This window comes from Polypterus senegalus, chromosome 3 (genome assembly GCF_016835505.1).
Source record: "Polypterus senegalus isolate Bchr_013 chromosome 3, ASM1683550v1, whole genome shotgun sequence".
Classification (NCBI taxonomy): domain Eukaryota; kingdom Metazoa; phylum Chordata; class Cladistia; order Polypteriformes; family Polypteridae; genus Polypterus; species Polypterus senegalus.
Genome location: NC_053156.1, coordinates 303,349,525 through 303,374,599, shown reverse-complemented (window position 1 = coordinate 303,374,599; position 25,075 = coordinate 303,349,525). Strand labels below are relative to the sequence as shown.

Here is a 25,075-nt window from a genome sequence, read left to right as displayed (position 1 = left end):
AAAGAAAGAGAAATAAAAGACAAAGTAAGAATTAGAATAAGACAACACTAATTAACATAGAATAACAGTAAAGTCTGATGGCCAGGGAGGATATAAAAAACAAAAAAACTCCAGACGGCTAGAGAAAAAAAAAAAATCTGCAGGGGGTCCGAGGCCACAAGACCACCCAGCCCCCTCTAGGCATTCTACCTAACATCAATGATCAGTCCTCATAGTATTCAGGTTTCTCATGGGAGGACTTGATGATGACGGTCATGTGGACTTCTGGCCTTTAATCCATCAATGGAGGGCATCACGATGCTTTGATCAGGTGGTGGTGGCGCAGATCACAGAAAACCAGAAAAAGAACAGAAGAGAGAGTCGGGGTTAGTATGGATTTTGGAGCCACCAGGAATAGTAGTGATAATGAATTGAATATACAGAGCATCAGGATTAAACTAAGATGAAGCTCTGAGAAGGCCATGTTAAAGTAACGTGTTTTAAAGAGCTCCACCATATCAGCCTGGTGAATTCCTATTGGCAGGCTATTCCAGATTTGAGGTGCCTAACAGCAGAAGGCCACCCGCCTGCCAGCCTCACCACTTCTTTTAAGTTTAGCTCTTGGAATTCTAAGCAGACACCCATTTGAGGATCTGGGGTTACGATTTGGAGTGTAAGACATTCAGAAATATAAGATGGAGCAGATTATTGAAGGCTTTATAAACCATAAGCAGGATTTTAAAGTCAATCCTGAATGACACGGGTGACCAGTGTAGTGACATCAGGACTGGAGACATGTGCTCGGATTTTCTTTTCTTAGTTAGGATTCTAGCAGCTGCATTCTGCACTCGTTGTCACTGATTGATGTCTTTTTTGGGTGGTCCTGAGAGGAGTGCGTGACAGTAATCTAGTCGACTGAAAACAAAAACGTCAACTCATTTCTCAGAATCTTGCAATGTTATAAGTGGTTTAACTTTTGTTATATTTCTTAGGTGAAAAAATGCTGTCCTAGTGATCTGATGAATATGTGATTTAAAATTCAGATCAGAGTCAACAGTTACCCCTAAATTCTCTACCTCAATCTTGACTTTTCTAATTTATTTCTAATCACCTCATTAAAATTCATACAGAGGGAGGAGAAGAGAGAAGGTATCAATACATAGCGCCCACTGTTTAATTGGCAGGCAGCATGCACATTATACTACTGGTTATGTTTTATATACCCTATTTTTGTAGAAATTGATCTATTTGTATGGAATGTTGCGCGATTACAATGAAATCGATAAAATAAAAAAGAAAGAATGATTTAAGCTATGAAGAGGTAGAGGAAGTGAAGGCGAAGGTGCTAGGGAATGAGAAAGGTGCCCGTATGCATGCCCCGTGCGGCCGCCCTACTGTACGCTGCCGAGAGTTGATTCTACAATAAAATAAAATAAAATAAAAAAAAAGAGGAATAACCTTGGAGGTCAATCATCACCCCAAAAGTGGACAGTAGACGTCAGGTAGTGTATGTGCACCAGTGACGTGCTGTGAGGTTCATGGCTGGTGACTCCTTTAGAGTCAGATTTACAAATCTATGAACCCACAAGAGTAGCTTATTGACTATTGAATTGGCACACAGCATGCACATTGACTACTCGTTGTGTTTCCATCCATCCATCCATTATCCAACCCACTGTACCCTAACTACACTGTCATGGGGGTCTGCTGGAGCCAATCCCAGCCAACACAGGGTGCAAGGCAGGAAATAAACCCCAGGCAGGGCACCAGCCCACCACAGGGGTTATGTTACATATATTCTATTTTTGTAAAAATTGATCTATTTGTAGGGAATGTTGTGCGATTACAATAAAATCAATAAAATTAAAAAAAAAAAAGAATGATTTAACATATGAAGAGGTAGGGGAATCAGAACGGCGCCCATATTCTTGCCCTGCACGGTCGCCCTACTGCATGCTGCCGAGAGTTGATTCTACAATGAAATAAAATAAAAATAAAAAGAGGAATAACCCTGGAGGTTAATGATCACCCCGAAAGCGGATGGTAGACGTCACGTTGTATGTGTGCCAAATGTCGGGTCAATAGTTGAAACGGTTTCCGAGCGACAGGTGATTTAAAATCCTTTATAGACAAATGGACAGCCACGGTAGCGTATTATATCAGGAGATTATATAGTGCCTTTCATGTCTGTCTGTCTATTTAAAATCTTCTAGTAACACTTTCTCACTGTTAGGGGTCACTGGAAAAAAACTGCGCCTGTGTGTACTTTGTCAGCATTTTTACGTTTTTTCCTTTGACAATCAAAAGATCACTGTGATGGTTTCATTGGTGACACTACTGTAAGCTGGCCCAATGGCTGTGTCTGTGTGTGCCCTACGAAAGACTGACATCTCATCGAGACTTGGCTCCTTCCTGCCTTTCACATGGCACTGCTGGCATATCCTGGGCCTCCACTAGGTCCTGACATGGAAAAAAAAAATTATATCTGGATGTTCTTACAGACTGTGGTGGTGTTCTCATTACATAAGCGTTCTGACTTGAAAGTTTAATGGTCTCATTATGAGACATGGCCGTCCTAGAGAAGGCTGGCATGAGAAAATGAAAGCTGCTGCTAAATGAGTCATTTCTTGGGAGATCCGTCTATTCATTGGTTATCAATCCTGCCTGACCGTGGAGTTTCAGGAATGAAAATCCTCTGCCCAGGTTTGTTTCCTGCCTTGTGCCCTGTGTTGGCTGGGATTGGCTCCAGCGGACCCCCGTGACCCTGTGTTCGGATTCAGCGGGTTGGATAATGGATGGATGGAAATTCTGATGAGGCCTGGGGGAGCGAGAGAGAGAGAGACTGAAGAAGGGGTGGAGTTAGAAAGAGAGTGGGGTTGTCAGAGAGGGAGGAGCCTGAAAGAGAGAGATGGCTAAAGAATTGGCATAGCCTTAGTGAAAAAAAGAAAGAGAGAGAGAGCTGCTATCAGAAGGGGCGGAGCCTGAGAGAGAGAGACAGAGAGACAAAGAGGTGGAGTATGGAAGAGAGAGAGAGAGAGACACTGAACAAGGAGTTGTGCCTTAGAGAGGGGGGGCGATAAGAACAACAACAACAACAACATTTATTTATATAGCACATTTTCATACAAACAGTAGCTCAAAGTGCTTTACATATTAAAGAATAGAAAAATGAAAGATACAATTATAAAACAAAATAAATCAACATTAACATCGAACATAACAAGAAGGGATGAAGCTTAATAGAGTGAGATGATGCAAAAAGAGAGAAACCTGAGAGAGAGAGAACTGCTGTCAGGAAAGGTGGAGTCTAAGAGAGATATTGTCAAAAGGGGTGGGGCCTTAGAGAAGGGGTGGTAAAAAGTGGTGAAGCTTAGTAGTGTTCGAGGGTGCAAAAACAGAGGAGCCTGGGAGAGAGAGAGAGAGAGATGCTGTCAGAAGGGGTGGAGTCTGAGAGAGTGATAGGCTGTCAGAAGGGGTGGAGCTTTAAAGATGGGGCAGAAGTGTGGAGCCTGTGAGAGATGAAGAGATGTTGTCAGAAGGAGTGGGGTCTTGGTAGAAAGAGATTCTGTTAGAAGGGGATGAGAGAGAGAGAGAGAGAGAGAGAGAGACTGAAGGGGTGGAGCCTGAGAGTAAAAGAGAGAGAGAGCAGTTAAAAGGGGTAGAGCTTATTAGAGTGAGATGGGAGGAGTCTGGGAGAGAGTTTGAGAGAGAGTGAGAGATGGTGCAGAAAAAGGAGTCTGAGACAGAGAAAGAGAGATGAGGGGGTGGGGCCTATGAGAAAGCAATGCTGTCAGAAGGGACAAAGCATTGGAGGGAGAGTGAGATTGAAAGAAAAAGGGGTTGAACCTCAGAGAGGGAGAGGGAGACTAATGGGTGGATCACTTTAAAAGGCTCAGTCATCAAGCCACAAAGCAGAACTGAAAAGCTGATCCTCCAAAAGTGTTCAGCTGAGCAAACCTATGGAGAGAACATTGGGGGTCTGAGAGCCTGAGCAAGCAACCTGGGGTGCCAGATACAAAGAATATTTCACCTACTCCAAAACAAATATTTTTCTAGATAAGAAACTACATTAAACATAGCATGGATAAAAAAAATGAAAGAAAAGGTTATAATGACTAATTTCAGATTGCTATAAATAACAATACGTTAAGTTACTGCACGTCTACTGAGGCTGGTTTAGTCCTGTGTTTAAATACTGCCGAACAGCGCCATCTGCTGGTAATGAGTTGAAGTGCCTCACTCACCCTACATGCGGAGACGCCACTGCTGCTAATCCGGCTCATTGCTTGGAAGAGAAAGATACTGGCGACATAAATCAAAAAGACCCTCACGGGGACCTGCGTCCAACTGCCTGGAAATAAACTTTTCTCAGCACTTTCATGTAGCGCCTTTTATTTTGTGTCCAGTTTTATTGAAATATCTACTTTATAACATTAAACATTCATACTTTATATACAATGCATTTATTTCCTTCTTTATTTTGTATATAACACTTTTCGTTTTAATCCCAGAAGCAAAGGCTTTTTATCTTTAAAAAAGTTTCAAGTTTTCTTTCTTTCTTTCTTTCTTTCTTTCTTTCTTTCTTTCTTTCTTTCTTTCTTTCTTTCTTTAATATGATGCTTTTCATGTCTGTGTCTATAAATGATAGATTTATATACAGTGCCTTTCATATCTATCTATCTATCTATCTATCTATCTATCTATCTATCTATCTATCTATCTATCTTATAATGGTTTTTGCTTCTACCCATCTACAATACAGTGCCTTGTGTGTTTGTGTATCTATTTTATATTGTCTTTCATATCTGTCTATAATAAAATAATGCATTGTTTGTCTTTTTTTCTCTTTATCTGTAATATAGTGCCTTTTGTGTTTATGTGTATCTATCTATATTGTCTTTCATATCTATTGTCATGTGTGGTATTTCTTTCTTCTACATATAGCACCTTTTATTGTAATCACACATGCTTATAACTATTGTAAGAAATGATTGTAACAATGCATTCCTTTCCTTCTTAATATCATATGTAACTTATTTTAATGTGATAATACATATAAATAATGTAATTGTAACCCTTTCTTTCTTTCTTTCTTTCTTTCTTTCTTTCTTTCTTTCTTTCTTTCTCTGTCTCAAGTTGAACTGAAACTGTCCCTTAAACTGATTTGCGCCGCTGTCCAGATGCCATCCGTCTGACCCCACTTGTCAAGTTCAAGGAGCCTCTCCTTTCTATTGACACGTTCGTCTTTCTTTCTTCTGGTTGCCCACTGGCACCATCACTCATTCTTTCTCATAGTAGCTAATGCTCGCTGTGTCTTTCTGGTCATTCTGGAGCTGCCCACTTGAGTCGCCTGTCCGCTGACGTGAAGGCAGACATGACGGTGGCTGTCGTTTTGATGGCCGGGATGTGTCGTGTCCCACAGTGGAGGCCGGGCTGTCCACTGGAGGGCGGCTTTATGGACGGGTCTTATCTTTAGTTTGTAATCCCCCCACTCTGACCTTGTCCGTCTATAAATCTGACATGACACGGAGAGTCATTCACTGACAGGGATGATGAATCCCGGAGGAGCTCCAGCGCTCCCTCTCGTCTGTCCCTCCTGCCGTGATGGATGCTTCGCTTATTCCCGCGGCTCATCTGCTTCAGTGCAGCTGTGTTTCGTGATCTGTCATCTTGAACAGGCTGGCATGGCTCCAGTATTTAATTGTGTTTCAGTGCCTTTCTTATAACGAATGTCTTCCTCTGTCTATGTGACTGCTGACATGCAGGAGCGCAGACGACAACTGTTTGTCATGGAAAGCGACAGAGGCAGTGAAAGTTGAGGCGGAATTTTTTGCAGCAGAATCCCTTCTGACTCGTTTCACTCCTTCACGGCTCCATTTCGAATTCTCCTTTGGCTTGTTGATTTGAAGGGTGCGGCACGGCGGTGGCTGCCTCTCCACCTCGCGCCACAGCCTTGTGCTTGGTGCTCATGCACAGTATAGCGCCTTTACATCTGCACAGAATGCACAGGTAATGCAGGGGGTCACCCCTGATATCTACCCTTTGTAAGTAGTGCATACTTTCTGACATCATGTTTGCAGTCGGGGGGCCTGGTGGCACAGTGCTTAGCGCCACTGCCTCATGGATTATCTGGCCTGTCGTTGTCTGTGTGGAGTCCGCACGACCTCCTTGCCTCTTTGTGGACGTTTTGTTTGTCGATCCAGAATGGGAAGGTTAAGTTAAAGAAACAGACGACTCAGAATTGGACCCGGTGGGAATGAATGTGGGTATGTGTGATGCACTGATGCCATGTTCAGGGTGGTTTCCATGTTGCCAGCTTAGGCTCCAACCCTCTGTAACCCGAAATGGCGAAATTACAAATGCAGGGTTACACCTTGCTTGATGAGGGGGCCTTAGCTTCCTTGAAAGCTTGCATTTGTAATTTATTTAGTTAGCCAATAAAAGGTGTCATTTCACCCTACGTTCTCCTGAACATTCAACGGACATTCACTCTCTTGTTTTGCACGTCCATTTTCTTTCAGATTCTTGATTTGGCCCGCCAGACGGGGAAGAGGGTGAAGGTCATTGGGGGAGGCCACTCACCCTCAGATATCGCATGTACTGAAGACTTCATGATTCGACTGGACAAGATGAACAGGATTTTAGAGGTAAAGCACCCGTGTTCACCTGCCAGGACAACAGGCTGGGTGTCGGGACAGACGTAGTCTGCAGCCCACCCTCGAGACAGGCATTGTAGATGGGGCTCGGGCCCTCCTTCCATGGACAGTGATAGATAGATAGATAGATAGAGTGAAAGGCACTATATAATAGATAGATAGATAGATAGATAGATAGATAGATAGATAGATAGATAGATAGATAGATAGATAGAGTGAAAGGTACTATATAATAGATAGATAGATAGATAGATAGATAGATAGATAGATAGATAGAGTGAAAGGCACTATATAATAGATAGATAGATAGAGTGAAAGGCACTATATAATAGATAGATAGATAGATAGATAGATAGAGTGAAAGGCACTATATAATAGATAGATAGATAGATAGAGTGAAAGGCACTATATAATACATAGATAGATAGATAGATAGATAGAGTGAAATGCACTATATAATAGATAGATAGATAGATAGATAGATAGATAGATAGATAGATAGAGTGAAAGGCACTATATGATAGATAGATAGATAGATAGATAGATACATAGATAGATAGATAGATAGAGTGAAATGCACTATATAATAGATAGATAGATAGATAGATAGATAGATAGATAGATAGATAGATAGATAGATAGATAGATAGAGTGAAAGGCACTATATAATACATAGATAGATAGAGTGAAATGCACTATATAATATATAGATAGATAGATAGAGTGAAATGCACTATATAATAGATAGATAGATAGTGTGGAACGAGCCCCGGACACAGACAGGCAGAAATGTTGTAATCCACCACCACACGTTTATTCCCACAATATTTGCAGTTCAGAGTGCACCACAACCCCCAAGACTTCCCCAAAGTCCAGGCCGCGCACACACTTTGCCTCTTCTTCAGGCCGCCTCCACTCTCTTCTTCTGCTTTGTCCACTCCTCAACCGACTCCAGCCTTGAATGAAGGGAGGCGGCCCCTTTTATCCACACCCGGATGTGCTCCAGGTGTCTCCCGGAAATCTCCCACTGACGCGCCCCAGTGTGGCGGAAGTGCCGGCTGTATCCCTGGAAGCACTCCGGGTGTCCCTGCTCCTCTTCCCCCCCGCACTTCCGGGTGTGGCGGGACCCTACAGGGTTGAGCTTCAAAGCCCTTTACCTGTGGCCACCAAAGGAACCAGGGTGGTCGCCCCCACGTGGTCTGGGGAGGACGCAAGTCCTTTTCCGGTCTTTCTGGGTGTCCCGGCCGGGTTGACACGCCAGTCACCTCTGACAATAGATAGATAGATAGATACTTTATTAATCCCAAGGGGAAATTCACATATTCCAGCAGCAGCATACTGATAAAGAACAATATTAAATTAAAGAGTGATAACAATGCAGGTGTAACAGACAATGATTTTGTATATTAACGTTTACCCCCCGAGTCTCATAGTGTGGGGTCTCCTCAGTCTGTCAGTGGAGCAGGACGGTGACAGCAGTCTGTCTCTGAAGCTGCTCCTCTGTCTGGAGATGATCCTGTTCAGTGGATGCAGTGGATTCTTCATGATTGACAGGAGTCTGCTCAGCGCCCGTCGCTCTGCCACGGATGTCAAACTGTCCAGCTCCGTGCCTACAATAGAGCCTGCCCTCCTCACCAGTTTGTCCCTCTTCTTTATGCTGCTTCCCCAGCACACCACCACGTTGAAGAGGGCGCTCAGCACAACCGTCTGATAGAACATCTGCAGCATCTTATTGCAGATGTTGAAGGACGCCAGTCTTCTAATGAAGTTTAGTCGGCTCTGTCCTCTCTTGTACAGATCATCAGTATTGGCAGTCCAGTCCAGTTTATCATCCAGCTGCACTCCCAGGTATTTATAGGTCTGCACCCTCTGCACAGTCACCTCTGATGATCACGGGGTCCATGAGGGGACTGGTCCTCCTAAAATCCACCACCAGCTCCTTGGTTATGCTGGTGTTCAGGTGTAAGTGGTTTGAGTCGCACCATTTAACAAAGTCCTTGATTAGGTTCCTATACTCCTCCTCCTGCCCAATCCTGATGCAGCCCACCATAGCAGTGTTGTCAGTGAACTTTTGCATGTAGCAGGACTCCGAATGACAAGGTCAATTCTTTCATTTTTTTGTGGCAGGTTGATGCAGAGAAGCGGCAGGTGACGGTGGAGGCTGGCATCTTTCTGGGTGATCTAAATGAAGAACTAGCCCAGCATGGCCTGGCCCTATCCAAGTAAGAGTTTTTCTGCTCTCCTCTTAAAGAGCCCCTCTTAGAGCTGTAAGGTGGTGAATGGGGTGGCAAGTTCAGATATGAGAATGCCGTTGAGTTCGGGTTCAACTAAACCTGGCGATCAGCCCACACACCTCTGGAGCGACATTTATAAAGGGATGTGTCTGAACACCAAGGACAGACAGCCTGCTGTGTAATGACTGGGTGGTCTCGCATGTCATACGCCAGGTGAAAGGGGTGCTGCATGATGGAGGCCTGGTGGGATGGCCATTCAGCCTTCAGCATTGACCGACCGCTGGCCCCTCAGTCAGTCTTAGCTGAGAGTTTTCTTATTAAAAACAAACCAAAGAAGTGCCCAGCAGTCTCCCTAAGCCTGCTGAGAACAAAGAGAAAGGCCAAAGGTCAACACTGGTGGGTGTGACCAGTAAGACACAGCCTGTGGCCGACTGGTCCGCTAACTAAGGGTGGACAAACCAAGAAAGTGAACAACAGAGATGCCTGGAGAAGCAAGTGGGACTTGAACATTAAACTCATCCTTTGGCCTCACATTTGAAAAGCTTAAATATACGGCAGAAAGAGCAGCGCGGCCTTCATTGTGCCCATGTTTGTGAAGGGCGCTATACGGTAGATATGAACAGCCATGAATCCTACGTATGCGATACAAATCCCATCTTGGACTGACGCCTACTTTCAGCCCCGATATTCAGGGCCCAATGCGGACAGTGAATGAGCATTTAAAGCACCTTAGGAAGGTGATGTCACTGCAGAAAGGCGCTATATGGAATGAGCATCCAGGGCAGGACAGAAGCACTCGGGGTGGATTCAGTCCAAGGTATGTTGTGCCACAGAGGTCACATTATTATCTTCATGGCTTGATAAGTTGAGCAAAAGGTATGAAAGGCATTATATAAAAAATTAGAATATGAATCTGAAAAGCACAACATACGATAAATAGAAAGGAAAGACACCATATAGTAGTCAGAAAGATACAAAAGGTCCAGCATGAGAGAGGGACAGGACACTTCATATGTTCTAACAGCTAAATAGATGGCAAGGTAGAAAGAAAGATAAACATGAAAGGTGCTATAAATATATATATATATATATATATATATATATATATATATATATATATTCATGGTATTCGTTGTCTGAATCACAATCTGACTGTATGGGTGGTTACCTACCAGGTAACGCTTGTGGTTGGTCAGCAAGTCGGCTAACATCCGCCACGGTGCCCTCTTTCAGTTGCGAGAAGCATAAGCCCAGAATTAGGGCGAAACATGTGTCACATACTCTTTGCATTATTTGACAGTAAAACTATTTCAATCATTATATATATATATATATATATACTGTATATATATATATATATATCTATAGGCACTATATAAAATATAAATCTATAGAAATTAAAGTGCTGTGTACAATAGATAGATTAAAATGAAAGGCACCATATAAAGAGATACATCTATGAATGCTCTGCTTTGTCATTCAGTCAGCCATTATCCAACTCGCTATATCCTAACTACAGGGTCACAGGGGTCTGCTGGAGCCAATCCCAGCCAACACAGGGCGCAAGGCAGGAGCAAATCCCGGGCACGGTGCTAGCCCACTGCAGGGCACAGACACACACACACACACTAGGGCCAATTTAGGACCGCCAAGGCACCTAACCTGCATGTCTTTGGACTGTGGGAGGAAACCCACGCAGACACGGGGAGAACGGGGAAGCGAACCCAGACGGGCCTCCTTACTACGAGGCAGCAGCTCTACCACTGCGCCACCGTGCCACCCGCTCTGTAATATTTTTATTTTTATATTATAGTGAGGATTACTTGTGTTCTGTTCTGTGTATTGTATTGTATTAACCCCCCTTCTTTTTGACACCCACCACACGCCCTACCTACCTGGACAGGGGTCTCTCTTTGAACTGCCTTTCCGGAGGTTTCTTCCATTTTTTTCCATACAAGGGTCTTTTCTGTTGTCTTCTTAGAAAGTCAAGGCTGGGGGGCTGTCAAGAGGCAGGGCCTGTTAAAGCCCATTGCGGCACTTCTTCTGTGATTTTGGGCTACAAAAATAAATTGTATTGTATTTTATTGTATATTCACTTTCCCTCCAAATAGCACAGCTGATAGAAGATAGCATCAGAACAAGGCAGCTTGTGCACATCCAAGACAATGGTTATATTTTTACATTAAAGAACCATCAACAGCAAATCAGATGAATAATCTATTGAACAATTATTATAAGAGTAAAGTCGAATGAATGCGACTCTGGAACTGCATGGATAAAATAAAAAAAAATAATCGAGTATGTGCTTAGGTAAAGCACCACGTCCGGTTGATGGATTTGGCCCAAAAGTTAAATAGATATCTACAGTTTTGGTGTAACAACCACATGCCAAATTTCAGTCATCTATCATCTAGTAGCGTTTTTAAATTATCGTGTTTTATGTTTAATAGGCACAGGAGACAGATTTAAAAGCTGTCAGAAGTTAATAAGTGTCACATGTTATCATATAAAACATAAATCAAACCTCCATGTCAAATGTGGAGTAGATAGGAAAGGCGCTATATAACACAGTTAATTAGAGAGATGTGAACTGCGCTTTATAATAGATAGTTAAATTAGACAATTATGTAGTGCCTATCTATCATATATTGACTGTTCTATGCTGCCTTTCCTTGCTATTATAAAGTGCCTTTCACATTTCTCTCTCTAATAACTGTGTTATATAGCGCCTTTCCTATCTACTCCACATTTGACATGGAGGTTTGATTTATGTTTTATATGATAACATGTGACACATGTATTAACTTCTCTCAGTTTCTAAATCTCCAGTATGTATTATACAGAGCACTTTTTATATCTATCTAGAGGTATCTGTTTATTTAGTGCCTTTTCACTTTTGTTCACAATTATATGGAGCCTTACCTCTCTATACGTTACTATTACAGTGGAACCTCGGGTCACGAATGTCTCTGAACATGTACAAATCAGGTTACGACCAATACGTCACTCGGGTGACGAACAAGCCAGTTTCCCTTCCAGTTCGTACGCGTCGGTGATTTCCACACGTGTTCAGTCTCTCCCTGTACAGTACGTTGTTCTCGGTCAGACGTGCATCGCGCAGACGGACTTCACCTCAAAACTGTAACCTCCTCTCCACTCAGCTTCCTCCTCACTTCCTTCATGCCAGAACTCGACTCATGCAGGGTTAGTTTTCTTAGTTGTTTATGGTTAGTTTTTGTATAAATTACGGATTTTTCAAATGTTCAGTTTTTTCCCTGTGCTTAACACTCATTAAAAAAAAAAAAAGTGTTTACAGCAAGTGGTTCATAAGGCTGTAGCGTGAACTCCTGCAATGTTAGTTTTCTCTGTTCAAGGTTTTCTCAGTGCTATTCAATGTTTTAACATTTAGTTTACTATTACACTGTGCATTCTATGGTATAATTAGCTATTTTTGTGCTTAAAAAATATATATATTTACATACAATTCATACGGTCTGGAATCGATTAATTGTATTTACCTACAATCCTATGGGGGAAATGACTTCGGGTGACGACCAAATCGGAGTTTTGGAACGAATTACAGTCGTGACGCGAGGTTCCACTGTATATTAGTGCCTTTTCTATCTACTACTATTATCTATTGCCCTTCCTATCTTTCTGTCTACTACTATTATAATGTTCGGCCTTTCCTATTTATCTATTATATAGTGCCTTATATCTGTCTACTACTATTATGTATTTCCTTTCCTATTTATCTATTATATAATGCCTTTCCTATCTATCTGTCTCAGTACTATAATATAGAAAAATGCCCCTTATATCTATCTAAAATATAGACACAGTACTCTAGATATGAAAATACTATTTAAAGACAATATAAAAGTCATTTGTAACAGAAACCTAGATTTAAAGGCACTATTCAATAGATATGAAGTGCACTTTTGATTAGATTATTGACAAATGTATAAAGTACTGTATAAAACTGGTAGACATGAAAGCATCTTGTTCTTTCTGCTGTTCCCATTAGGAGTCGCCACAGCGTATCATCTTCTTCCATCTCTTCCTGTCCTCGTCATCTTTCTCTGTCACACCGTCACCTGCATGTCCTCTCTCACCACATCCATAAACCTTCCTCTTCTCCTCTTGCCTGGCAGCTCTATCCTTAGTGCCCTTCTCCCAGTATACCCAGCGTCTCTCCTCTGTACATGTCCAAACCAATAGATGTGAAAGCATAATAAATAGATATTTTATAACAGATAGATTAAAATGAAAGGTTTTCTATAACCAATAGACTGATAGATATTAAAGGTGCTCTAGAGCGTAGAGAGCTAATTCTGAAGCAGGCTGTGATTTATATAGCGCCTTTTACATAAACTGATTAGACAGTCAGAATTACAGACACTGTGCTGTCTCACGGCCTCGAGACTCGGCTTCACAGTCTTTGACAAACATCACAGGGCTGCGTCTACCATTTTGGTGAACCCTAGTGGGGGCAAAGTTTGGGGGTCATTTTTGTAAACAGTGCAGACTGTGACTGGCAGACCCTCGGATTACTTTGTTTTATATTATGATGTTTGGCCTTAATGTCTGACAGCCTCCATGAGCCAGCACTGTTACAGGCCATCTGTAGATCCTGTAGGGTGGGGAGTCTAAAAATCAGAATACAGCACAAATTATAATAAATATGGCACAATAGAAATAAAATGTATTATTATTATTACAACCGTCAAACTGGTACAGCACAGGACACACAGATGCGGCGGCTCCTGACTGCATTGCTGAAGGCTCATTTCACTCCAACTCTAATCCTCTCCCAATTGGGCTTACATGAACGCTGGTGTTAAAACGTGGCACAGCTCGCTCTCTCTTGTTCCCTACCATCTATGAGATTCACCCTTGGCACACTAAAGCGGTTCTCCATTGTTAGTCAGTCTCTCTGGGGGTGGGGGAAACTCTTTGGAGGTGTGCACTGATTGGATGGCTCCATTGAATTATTTGTAACGGTCAACTGAAATATGTGTATGTACCTGTAAGTTTGTACCTTTTCCCTTACTTGTTGTTGTGGTACGCCTTTATGTTTAGGGCTGGCCTTTATACAGAGGGAGGGGAGCACCTGGCTTGGAGGGCCAACCGGCTGTAAGGGGAGGAGCTAACCGAATGTAAATAGGTGGCGGGAAAAAAAGGAAAGAAAAAAAAGCTAGGAGAGAGGAGGCCATAACAGAAAGAGGCACGAGGGAAAGGATTAACACCTCTTGGATATCGTCAGGTGAACCCGGGTTCATTTCCAAGCAAATTATTTTTTCTTTTGGGGAGGAAGGAATACGGGAGAGGACTTGACGGGCCAACACAAGGAGCAGTTAATCAGTACGTTTCCCGGAACAAGAGATATGGTCGGCGTCTCATTCCCCACTAGACTGAGCTCAATGCTCCGTACAGATAAGATTTAAAAGACTATGAATCCATTTTGTTTTTTGAGTTGTGTTTCCATTTACTCAAGTCTTTATTAGTGATGTATGTTTTCAAGTGTTTGTGTCATGATCTGTGTAGGGAGGGGAAGCGCTGCAGCACGATTTTATGTCTATAAGGCTTTTTATTGTTGTTGTTACAGTGATCCTATGTATTGTCTTCTAATAATCCTTTTTGCTTGACCCTGCCTTCACTGGTGTATCTTTATAATTGAAGTGGTGAAGTAGGAGAATAGTGTTGGTCACTCGCACCCCGGATTATTTGTTTTCTTTTTGCTGCCTCTCAAATAGGGCAGCGCGTATTATAATCGTGCCAGATCTGAGAGCGGTACATATTTGCATATATGAGCGAGGGTGGGGTAAATAAGAATCATGGGTAAATGTTTAGAGAGAATGACTCTTACTGAATTCTGCCCTCATACAGGGTGAGCCAAGATGAAGTACCACATTTCTTAAGGTCATCGCATTTGGCAGAGGCAGCTGAGTGAGTGGATTGGGGTGGATTTTGGGGGTCCTTTGATTGGCGACCCCTTGTAGTTTTCAGTCGACCACATGCCTTGTCTGGTGCTCACCGTTGCTTTTGCTATCAAAGCATTCGTCAAAAACAATGGATCCATCATCACTACGTAACGCGCCTTCTGAACGCACTTCAGCATTCCTCCTGACGGTGACGTCCCAAATCGGAAAACAATTCTACATTTAGGCAGACGGGTACACAACATTGAACAGGAAATCTCCAGGCCGTCCTCGGACTAAATGAATACCTGAAAGCATCCGAGCTGTAAGGGCGTCCATTTTGCAGTCTGCTAGATGTTCAGCGCGCTTCTGCCCTTCAGCATTTTCAGCATGTCTTTAATTTCGCATGAGGATCTTCATTTCCATCCTTACACAATGATGGCGGTGCAGGAAGTCACTGAGAGAGACCGGGAGAGCCATAGAGAGTTGGGCGCCGACATTCTGCAAGCCGTCTATCGAGATGCCATCTTCATGTGACGTCAGTGACCAGGCACATTTCTATTTGGATGGTGGCGTAAATAAGCAAAACTTCCACTATTGGGCTGAAACCAACCCTGGTGAACTTCATCAGAGACCCCCACACAGCAAGCACATGTGTTACAGTTTGGTGCCCCGTTGCTGAATTTGGAATTGTAGGCCCTTAGGGGGGAGCAACGATCACCGTCATTTCAGAATGTCACATTGAAATGCTAGAGAACTGGAAGAAATGGATGTGGTGGATGCCTGATGTCAACAGCTCATACGGCCGGCGTGGAGATCTAATGGCGCTTTCCACTGCATAGTACGGCACGACACGGTTCAGTTCAGCTCACTTTTGGGGCGTTTTCCACTGGGAACAGTACTGGTACCTGGTCCTTTTTTTAGTACCACCTCAGCCGAGGTTCCAAGCGCGACGAACCGTTACCAAAACGTGACGTGTAAACTCTGCTGGTCACTGATTGGCCGGAGAAAATCGTCATTACTGTGTCACTGGCTATTCTTTTCTTTAAAGGTACACACACGCGGAAGTTTGTGTCGCGTCTCTCCATCGCTGGACGCAGTTTGTTGCATAAGTGGATGAATGTTTCTTCAGACATTCGAAAGTTCTCCAGCCACTGAGTGTTTGTAAAACCGGGAACAATCACATCCCACCACTCTGAGGCACGGTTAAATGTCCAAACAGATGGTCTGTTGCGGACACTTTTTTGCAAAATGTGGAAGATCTGTAATATACAGAATCAGCATTTTAATGTTACACTGGCAGTTAAGTTCATTTTATGCTTTGCAACAGTGATAAAAGTTAGCTAGTGACGTGCTTTTTTTAGATGCTTACCCTTGCGCGTCGTCGAGCTAAAGTGTTGTCGTTGTCTGCGTGTTGTTGTAAAAGTTCCACGGTGTCACGGGCAGTAGAGGCGCAACTATAACGACACGTGAATAATCCCGCCCACTCTAAAGCGGTACTAAACTGCAGTCGAAACACAAACCGAGCCGAACTGAGCCGAACCAAGGTGAGCTGTACTGAACCGTGCTGTGCCGTACTATGCAGTGGAAAAGCGCCTTATGTAAGTTTTGTGGGAGATGTTTCCGGGGAAGCTGATCTCCGTGCATGGCGATGTCGGGTGGCCTTCACGTTGGCCTGATCTCGCTCTGTGCGATTTCTATCTCAAGTATCTCTAGCCCTGGAGACAGACAGACACCTCCATGTCTCGCAAAGCACACGTTTATTTATAATGAAAGTCCACAGCACGCGGTGCCCCTGCACCAATCACCCTTCTTCTCTGTCCTTTTCAAGGTCCTTCACCGCCTCCACGGAGCTCTGTCCTCTTTGTCCCGACTGCAGTCCTTGAATGGCCCCTTTTATACACCCCCGGATGTGCTCCAGGTGCCTGATGACTGACTTCTGCCAGCACTCCCCAGTGTGGCAGAAGTGCTGCCCTTGCACCCGGAAGCACTCTGGGCATAACCTGGTGTCCTGGAAGTGCTGTCCCCCCAGGGAGCAAGGACTGGCCGAGTGCCCAGGAAAAACAAGCGCCGCTCTCCTGGTTCCTGGCCATCTATCACAGTCTATACACACCGACCTCAAAACCCTGAAGCCCTCAAGGATGCCATTTACCACAAAATGGCCGAACGAATCATGTGAGCATTCAGAAATCGTCTCCAGGAGTGTATCACTAATGGTGGCCACCAGTTCGTTTTTAAAACACAGTGAAAATCATCTATTGTGTGTACCCTTTCTTGCGTTGCAATGACATTTATTTGATCTAGTAGCGTTTTGGTAGAATAAACCTTTGAAATGGGGTGGTACTTCTTTCTGGCTCACCCTGTATTAAGTGTGCCATTTTTTTTATTCTGTAACATAAATGAAATGTCTGAGGTCTACCCATTAGGTGGTGCCACTTAGACCCAAACCTCAGACACAGCAATATCCAACACAATTCTGGGTTCAAATAAATTATTTTTATATAATACTTCTAATAATCTAATACAAAATACCTTCACCATACACTTACCAGCCAAAAACCCATTGACAGCTCCTGCTTCCTCCTCCAAAAGAGTGTCGCCCACTGCCACCCGACTCGATCTAAGTAAGGCAGCAGTCAGACTGCTTCTGACATCCTGTCTCAGTCCTCTGAAGGGTCGTACACAAACCGGGGCAGGCCTCCCTGGCACAGGGCAGTGTCTCCAGACTCCAACTCCTATGCCACCCTGAGGTGGGTAGAGTAGACAAAAATTATACTCAAGTAAGAGTAGCGTTACTTTAAAATAATATTACTCAAGTAGAAGTAAAAAGTAGTCCTCCAAAAAACTACTCAAGTAAGTATTCGGTGAAAAGACTACTCAAGTACTGAGTAACTGTTTGAACATAATAAATGATTTATGTTTTAGAAATGTTGCAATAAGACAGACAAAAATATAAAATAATGTGCAAATTCTGCTATTTCCAAATAATAAAATAAAGAATGAGTAAAAATAAATGACATGTTTACAAAATAAAGATGCATAAATAACACCAGAGTTCCAAATCTCAGTTTTTCACAACAAAGCTTTTGAAGCCGATGACTACAGTAGGTGACGTGTCAGTCTGAAGAGTGCAAACTACTTACAGAGACGAGATCTCCTGACTGTACACTGACAGTATAATAATTATACTATATAAATGTTATACAGTGTGATTCCAAGGATTAATAAAAAAACAATGGGAGGTCAAGCTTTTAGTTACAGGACCCCCTAAATTGTGGGGTGGTCTGCCTGCTACTATAAGAGATGCCCCTTCAGTCTCAGGCTCAAGACTCCCGACTTCAGTTTAGCACACCCTGACTAGAGCTGCTGATTTACTGTTCAGACTGCATCTCTGTTGTCAGTCATCAGCACTAAAACATAAGTAACATGACTGTTAGAATTGGATACTAACCCTCACCAGTTCTATTTCTCTTCTCGGTACTCAAATGTGGCACTCGGTGCCACGGCCCACCTGCCAAGTCGTTGTGCCTGCCTATGGTACAGTCATCCCTGATGGGGGATCGCAGGAATCGTGGGGTAGAGGGGTCCTTTCGTCAGATTGGCTGTTTCAGCTGTGGAATGGCCCATAGGGGGAGACAATTTGATGACTCTAAACAACAACTCCCCAATCATATTATGGGATATCATCTACTGTTAACTTCTACTCCGTACTTCTAAAATGTATATTTTTATACTGTATTGAGGATTTGTTCTGTTCTGTTCTGTGTATTGTATTGTATTGTATTCACGCCCAACCTACCTTGAACTTTGAACTGCCTTTCCGGAGGTTTCTTCCATTTTTTTCTATACAAGGGTCTTTTCTGTTGTCTTCTTAGAAAGTCAAGGCTGGGGGGCTGTCAAGAGGCAGGGCCTGTTAAAGCCCATTGCGGCACTTCTTCTGTGATTTTGGGCTACAAAAATAAATTGTATTGTATTTTATTGTATATTCACTTTCCCTCCAAATAGCACAGCTGATAGAAGATAGCATCAGAACAAGGCAGCTTGTGCACATCCAAGACAATGGTTATATTTTCACATTAAAGAACCATCAACAGCAAATCAAATGAATAATCTACTGAACAATTATTATAAGAGTAAAGTCGAATTAATGCGACTCTGCAGCTGCATGGATAAAATAAAAAAAATCGAGTATGTGCTTAGGTAAAGCACCACGTCCAGTTGATGGATTTGGCCCAAAAGTTAAATAGATATCTACAGTTTTGGTGTAACAACCACATGCCAAATTTCATTCATCTATCATCTAGTAGCGTTTTTGAGTTATCGTGTTTATATACACACACACACACATGATTCTAATAAATGGTATTTTCGGACTCGGGGAGGTCTAAAACATCGAGATTCATCAAATTTTTCATGATTACTTTCTTTGTATACGAGAAAGTAAAAATGATTTCTCCTGTGCGAAGTGGCAGGTGAATTACTGTCAACGAAAGGCAGGCACCTGAGAAATAAACTGAAACGATACTCGCTTGTGATGTTTCTGTCCGTACGGTAAAAGGTTTGATGGCCAACATATTCTGTCTTCAGGTGTTTGATTTACATCTTATTATACAACAAGTGCAAAGAAAGGCGGCACGTAAATCGCTTTCCATTTCATACGCTTTACGCACCCGCATTCGCAAATACTGTGTGAACAGCCGCCGTTCACTGGATGAATGCGTGTGAGCGGCTCGTGGTCGATGACTTTCTGTTTTAGAGTTAAAAGTTCCAAGGGTTAAAGACGAACTGCAAGAATATTCATTCAAAAACGAAAACTAAAAATATTTCAGTAAATTATTATTTTATTTCAGTTAGTCTTTCCATCTACTTTAATAGTTTCATTTAGTTATAGTTTTTCACTTCGTTTTGTTAATTATTTTCAGTTTTCGTTAACTATAATAACCTTGATCATCAGTACCATCCAGGCAAGGACGTGGAAGCTGTAAGGGCGTCCATTTTGCAGTCTGCTAGACGTTCAGTGCGCTTGTGCCTTCGGCATTTCCAGCACGTTTTTGATTTTGCACGAGGACCTTCATTTCCATCCTTACTCAATGATGGCAGTGCAAGACATTAGAGAGCCGTAGAGAGTTGTGTGCCGACATTCTGCAAACCGTTCATCGAGATGCCATTGTCATGTGACGTCATTTACCAGGCACATTTCCATTTGAATGGTTGAGTAAATAAGCAAAACTTCTGCTATTGGGCTGAAACCCACCCTGGTGTACTTCATCAGAGACCCCCCGCACAGCGAGCACATGAGTTACAGTTTGGTGCGCCGCTGCAGAATTTATCATTGTAGGCTCTTACTTTTTTGAGGCGCATCGGTCACCGTCATTTCCGAGTGTGAACTGTAATATCATTGATCATCAGTACCATCCAGGCAAGGACGTGGAAGTGGAGCGGACAACAACAACACCACCATGTATTTCTGTCGCACGTTTTCATACAAATGCTGGAGCTCAAAAGGGCTTTACAAGATGAAGAAAGACAAAAACAAAATGAAGCAACACTAATTAACAGGGGATGATGTGAGCTCCGATGGCCAGGGGGACAGAAACAAAAAAAAAGAAAAAACAAACTCCAGAGGTTTTTAAGTAAAAAGCAAAATCTGCAGGGGGTCCAAGGCCACGAGACAGCCCACTAGGACAAGCATTCCACGACGTGCTTTGGACTGGAAAACTCCCACCCCAGGGAAAAGGGGGGACAAAGAGGGGGAGACCAGCCCTGATATGAAGAAGAACCATACAGTCAGAACTCGAGACCATCCTGGGAAGAGACGAAGCAGAAAGGAAACTTTACAATGAAGACCCTCCGCTCTGACCGGACAGGACAGCACAACACTAGAGCCATTGTTGCTGATTCGCCAGACCACCCTTCCCAGTACTGGTCCTGCCTTCTGCCCGGGGCTCCAAATACTTATTGGGTATTGAGAAATGAAAGTACAGTACAATGAGGTGGCACTCCCTATGAAATTCTCATTTCGTTTAAGAAATGTTAGCAGAGACCCCCGGCCCCTCACGTGAGGCTGAGCTTTCCTTTCCTTTTTCAACTGGATGGCTTTTTAACGTTCTGGTCCAGAGGTTGTTGCTCTCTGTGTCTGATGCTTGCTAGGTTAGGCTCCGGCTGCCCTGTGACCCTGCCCTGGATAAGCGGGTTTACATGATGGATGGACGGCTTCTATTTATTCTGCCTCAATTGCGGTCCCCCGCCCTTGTGACATTACTTGTGACACGCCTACAATGTCACAGTGTGATGCTCCGCTGACCCATCCTTACACTACATCTGCCGTAGCGATGCCCTCATTTGTATAATCGCGGTCAGTGTCCTCACCTGTCCGTCTGTCACTTTGTCTCGTCGATCGTTTTCTTGAGTTCAACAAGTTTAGATTATAATTATGAGCGATGTCCATCTCGGTCTCGAGACTTCAGTCATTGGCTGCCATTTGACTCTTTTGCAGCTGACCATTCCCTGATTTCACTGCAGTCCCCCAATTCCAGCCTACACCCCCTCATGCCAGTTGATCCTAAACTCCCAAAAATAAATCCCCTCCTTTTGTAAGATGCAGCCCTGAACACTCGGGTCATCAATTAGTCTTCTGGATCAGCCGAGTGATTTCAGTTGGAAGGCAGCGTTAGAATCAAAGCCTCACAAAATCAATTTTTATTCTCAGTGCCACTCTGCGTGGAGAAGTGTGGGATTACGTTTCGCATTTGATTAACGAGGAGAATTAGAGCTTGCTGTATTTTGAGTTATGTCAGTGTCAGACCCGAGCTGATGAATTTCATTTATCATAAAATTATGAACAGGGCCGAGAAGCCCAAGGACGCTGGCCACCCCCCTCGCCAGTGACTGACTCACCACAGAGTCGTTTATCTCTTAGAACTCTGTTTGCAAGTGGTACCCCCACAGTTGGTGACAAACGTGCCACCACCATAAACCGGGAACGCAGAGAGCCATACTCCGCTGAATCCCCTCTCGTGACCTCAGTGTGGCCCACCTGGCACGTTCGGGGTGGCTGAGGTGCTTTGATTGTGTTTGACGATGATGATGAACGTCACTTCCTGCTCCCTTGTGCATCGACGACATTTCAAGGATCAAATATTGACTGTCGGCTGGGGCTGGCCGTCATGTTCAGGCAACATAGGAAACCTGACAAGTGAATTTGTGATAGTGGTCACTCTCACAGTTGATGTGACTCTCGTAAGACAAGCTGATTAAGATTAGAAATGGGTAATGGGAAGGTGGAAAGGACGGATGGCCAACCTCCTGATAGGAAGGTATGAAAGGCATTGTATAACATAGAGACTTAGATATCAAGTCAAGTCAAGTTGGGGAGTGGGCACCGGTACAGTGTGTTGTCGCACCCACCACACAAAGAAACAGTTCGGGATCCTGGTTGGCAACCCCCTAAGCAGAGATGTGGTCCAGTCCAACCCTCTGGAAATTACCCTCTATCTGCTGCAGCCAGATGTTATATGGGCGACCCCTTGGCCTGGTCCAGCCACTTGGGTCCACAACAATGAGGATCCTGCCAGCTGGGATTGCCCTCGGGTAATCGCACCACATGGCCGTAGTGCCATAACTGACGGTCCCTCACAATGCGGGTCATGTGCCTCATTTGGAACTCCGTGAGCAACACGAAGTCAAACCAGCGGGACCCAAGGACTCTCTCAAGAGACACACATGAAGGAGTCCATTCTTCATCTCAGGTCACTGGAGAGCATCCATGAATAGATATGAGAGGCGCTATAAGGCATGGATACTGTCAGAAAGTCCTTTACCAGGTCAAATGGCGACCTCTAATGGTAGAATATTAGAAAACACTTGTAGAACTTTTTCTTACATACTTCCAGGTGAAAGTTCAGGCTTCGTTGCTTTATCCGTTCCTTTGTTTACTTGCTGCTTGCTGTAAGATCAGTTTGTCCTTTTCCCATATCACCTGAGCCATTAATGCTGTGCGTCCTTGTGGAAAAGTAAGTGTATTCTAGATAATGTTCAAATGTCTGTTAAACTTATATGTGCAGAGTAGTTCAAATGTGTGCTTGTATGTAACGTTGTGACTTAGAGTATGTATTTAATTCTGTTTACAAACCCCAGCAAAAGGAATTAAAGTCCTTTCTGAGTTCAGGCTGCGTGTGAAGTGATTCCATCCATCCATTATCCAACCCGCTATATCCTAACACAGGGGTCTGGTGGAGCCAACACAGGGAGCAAGGCAGGAACAAATCCCAGGCAGGGCGCCAGCCCACCGCAGGGCGCACACACACACACACACACCAAGCACACACAGGGGACAATTTAGGATCACCAATGCACCTAACCTGCATCTGTTTGGACTGTGGGAGGAAACCCAAGCAGACACGGGGAGAACATGCAAACTCCACACGGGGAGGACCTGGGAAGCGAACCCGGGTCTCCTAACTGCGAGGCAGCAGCGCTACCCACTGCACCACCGTGCCGCCCATGACGTGATTCCTTACATTGATATCCTCTGGAAGGGGACTTTACAATAGCAAAGTCGTGCAACTGTGAAGTTAATAGCGGCACCTCCCGCGGCCAGAGATCTCATCGTGTCTTCTGCCGTTCGGACTTCATCTCACCAGCCTGCCGTACCAAGGCCAGCCCTCATTTTCAGATACATAGTAAAGGTATTACAGTACATAACACAGATACATACAGCCAGATATGAAAGGTGCTGTATAAGAGAGAAATGAAGACACTGACAGACATCAAGTCCTAAAAGTAGATAAAGAGAAACCAGTTAAACAAATGAGACAAAAATATTAGACTTGGTCATTTATTTATTGAGGAAAATGATCGAATATTACATATTTGTGAGTGGCAAAAGTATGTGAACCTCTAGGATGATCGATTAGTTTGAAGGTGAAATTCGAGTCAATGGGATGCCAATCAGGTGTGAGTGGGCACCCTGTGTTATTTAAAGAATAGGATCTGTCAAAGTCTGCTCTTCACAACACTTCCCCATGTTTGTAGAAGTGTATCATGTCACGAACAAAGGAGATTTCTGAGGACCTCACAAAAAGAGTTGTTGATGCTCATCAGGCTGGAAAAGGTTACAAAACCATCTCTAAAGAGTTTGGACTCCACCAGTCCACAGTCAGACAGATTGTGTACAAATGGAGGAAATTCAAGACCATTGTTACCCTCCTCAGGAGTGGTTGACCAACAAAGATCACTCCAAGAGCAAGGCACACGTGTAATAGTCGGCGAGGTCACAGAGGACCCCAGGGTAACTTCTAAGCAACTGAAGGCCTCTCTCACATTGGCTAATGTTCATGTTCATGAGTCCACCATCAGGAGAACACTGAACAACAATGGTGTGCATGGCAGGGTTGCAAGGAGAAAGCCACTGCTCTCCAAAAAAACATTGCTGCTCATCTGCAGTTTGCTAAAGATCATGTGGACAAACCAGAAGGCTATTGGAAGAATGTTTTGTGGACGGATGAGACCAAAATAGAACTTTTTGGTTTAAATGAAAAGCGTTATGTTTGGAGAAAGGAAAACACTGCATTCCAGCATAAGAACCTCATCCCATCTGTGAAACATGGTGGTGGTAGTATCATGGTTTGGGCCTGTTGTGCTGCATCTGGGCCAGGACGGCTTGCCTTCATTGATGGAACAATGAATTCTGAATTATATCAGAGAATTCTAAAGGAAAATGTCAGGACATCTGTCCATGAACTGAATCTCAAGAGAAGGTGGGTCATGCAGCAAGACAACGACCCTAAGCACACAAGTCGTTCTGCCAAATAATGGTTAAAGAAGAATAAAGTGAATGTTTTGGAATGGCCAAGTCAAAGTCCTGACCTTAATCCAATCGAAATGTTGTGGAAGGACCTGAAGCGAGCAGTTCATGTGAGGAAACCCACCAACATCCCAGAGCTGAAGCTCTTCTGTACGGAGGAATGGGCGAAAATTCCTCCAAGCCGTGTGCAGGAATGAGCAAAAGTTACCGGAAACGTTTAGTTGCAGTTATTGGGGGGTCACACCAGATACTGAAAGCAAAGGTTCACATACTTCTGCCACTCACAAATATGTAATATTCGATCATTGTCTTTAATAAATAAATGACCAAGTATAATATTTTTGTCTAATTTGTTTAACTGGTTTCTCTTTATCTACTTTTAGGACTTGAGTGAAAATCTGATGATGTTTTGAGTAATATTTATGAGAAATATAGAAAATTCTAAAGGATTCACAAACTTTCAAGCACAACCGTAAACGT

General features: G+C 43.5%; 1 protein-coding gene across 1 annotated transcript in view; it reads left to right on the top strand.

Annotated features, from left to right (window-relative positions):
• The window catches only part of LOC120526381 (L-gulonolactone oxidase-like), a 226,483-nt gene that overhangs the window by 19,164 nt on the left and 182,244 nt on the right, over nucleotides 1-25,075 (top strand). The window contains exons 3-4 of the mRNA XM_039749519.1: nucleotides 6,501-6,626; nucleotides 8,763-8,857. Of these exons, the coding sequence (XP_039605453.1) occupies nucleotides 6,501-6,626; nucleotides 8,763-8,857 (221 nt within the window). The remainder of the gene's footprint in view (nucleotides 1-6,500; nucleotides 6,627-8,762; nucleotides 8,858-25,075) is intronic.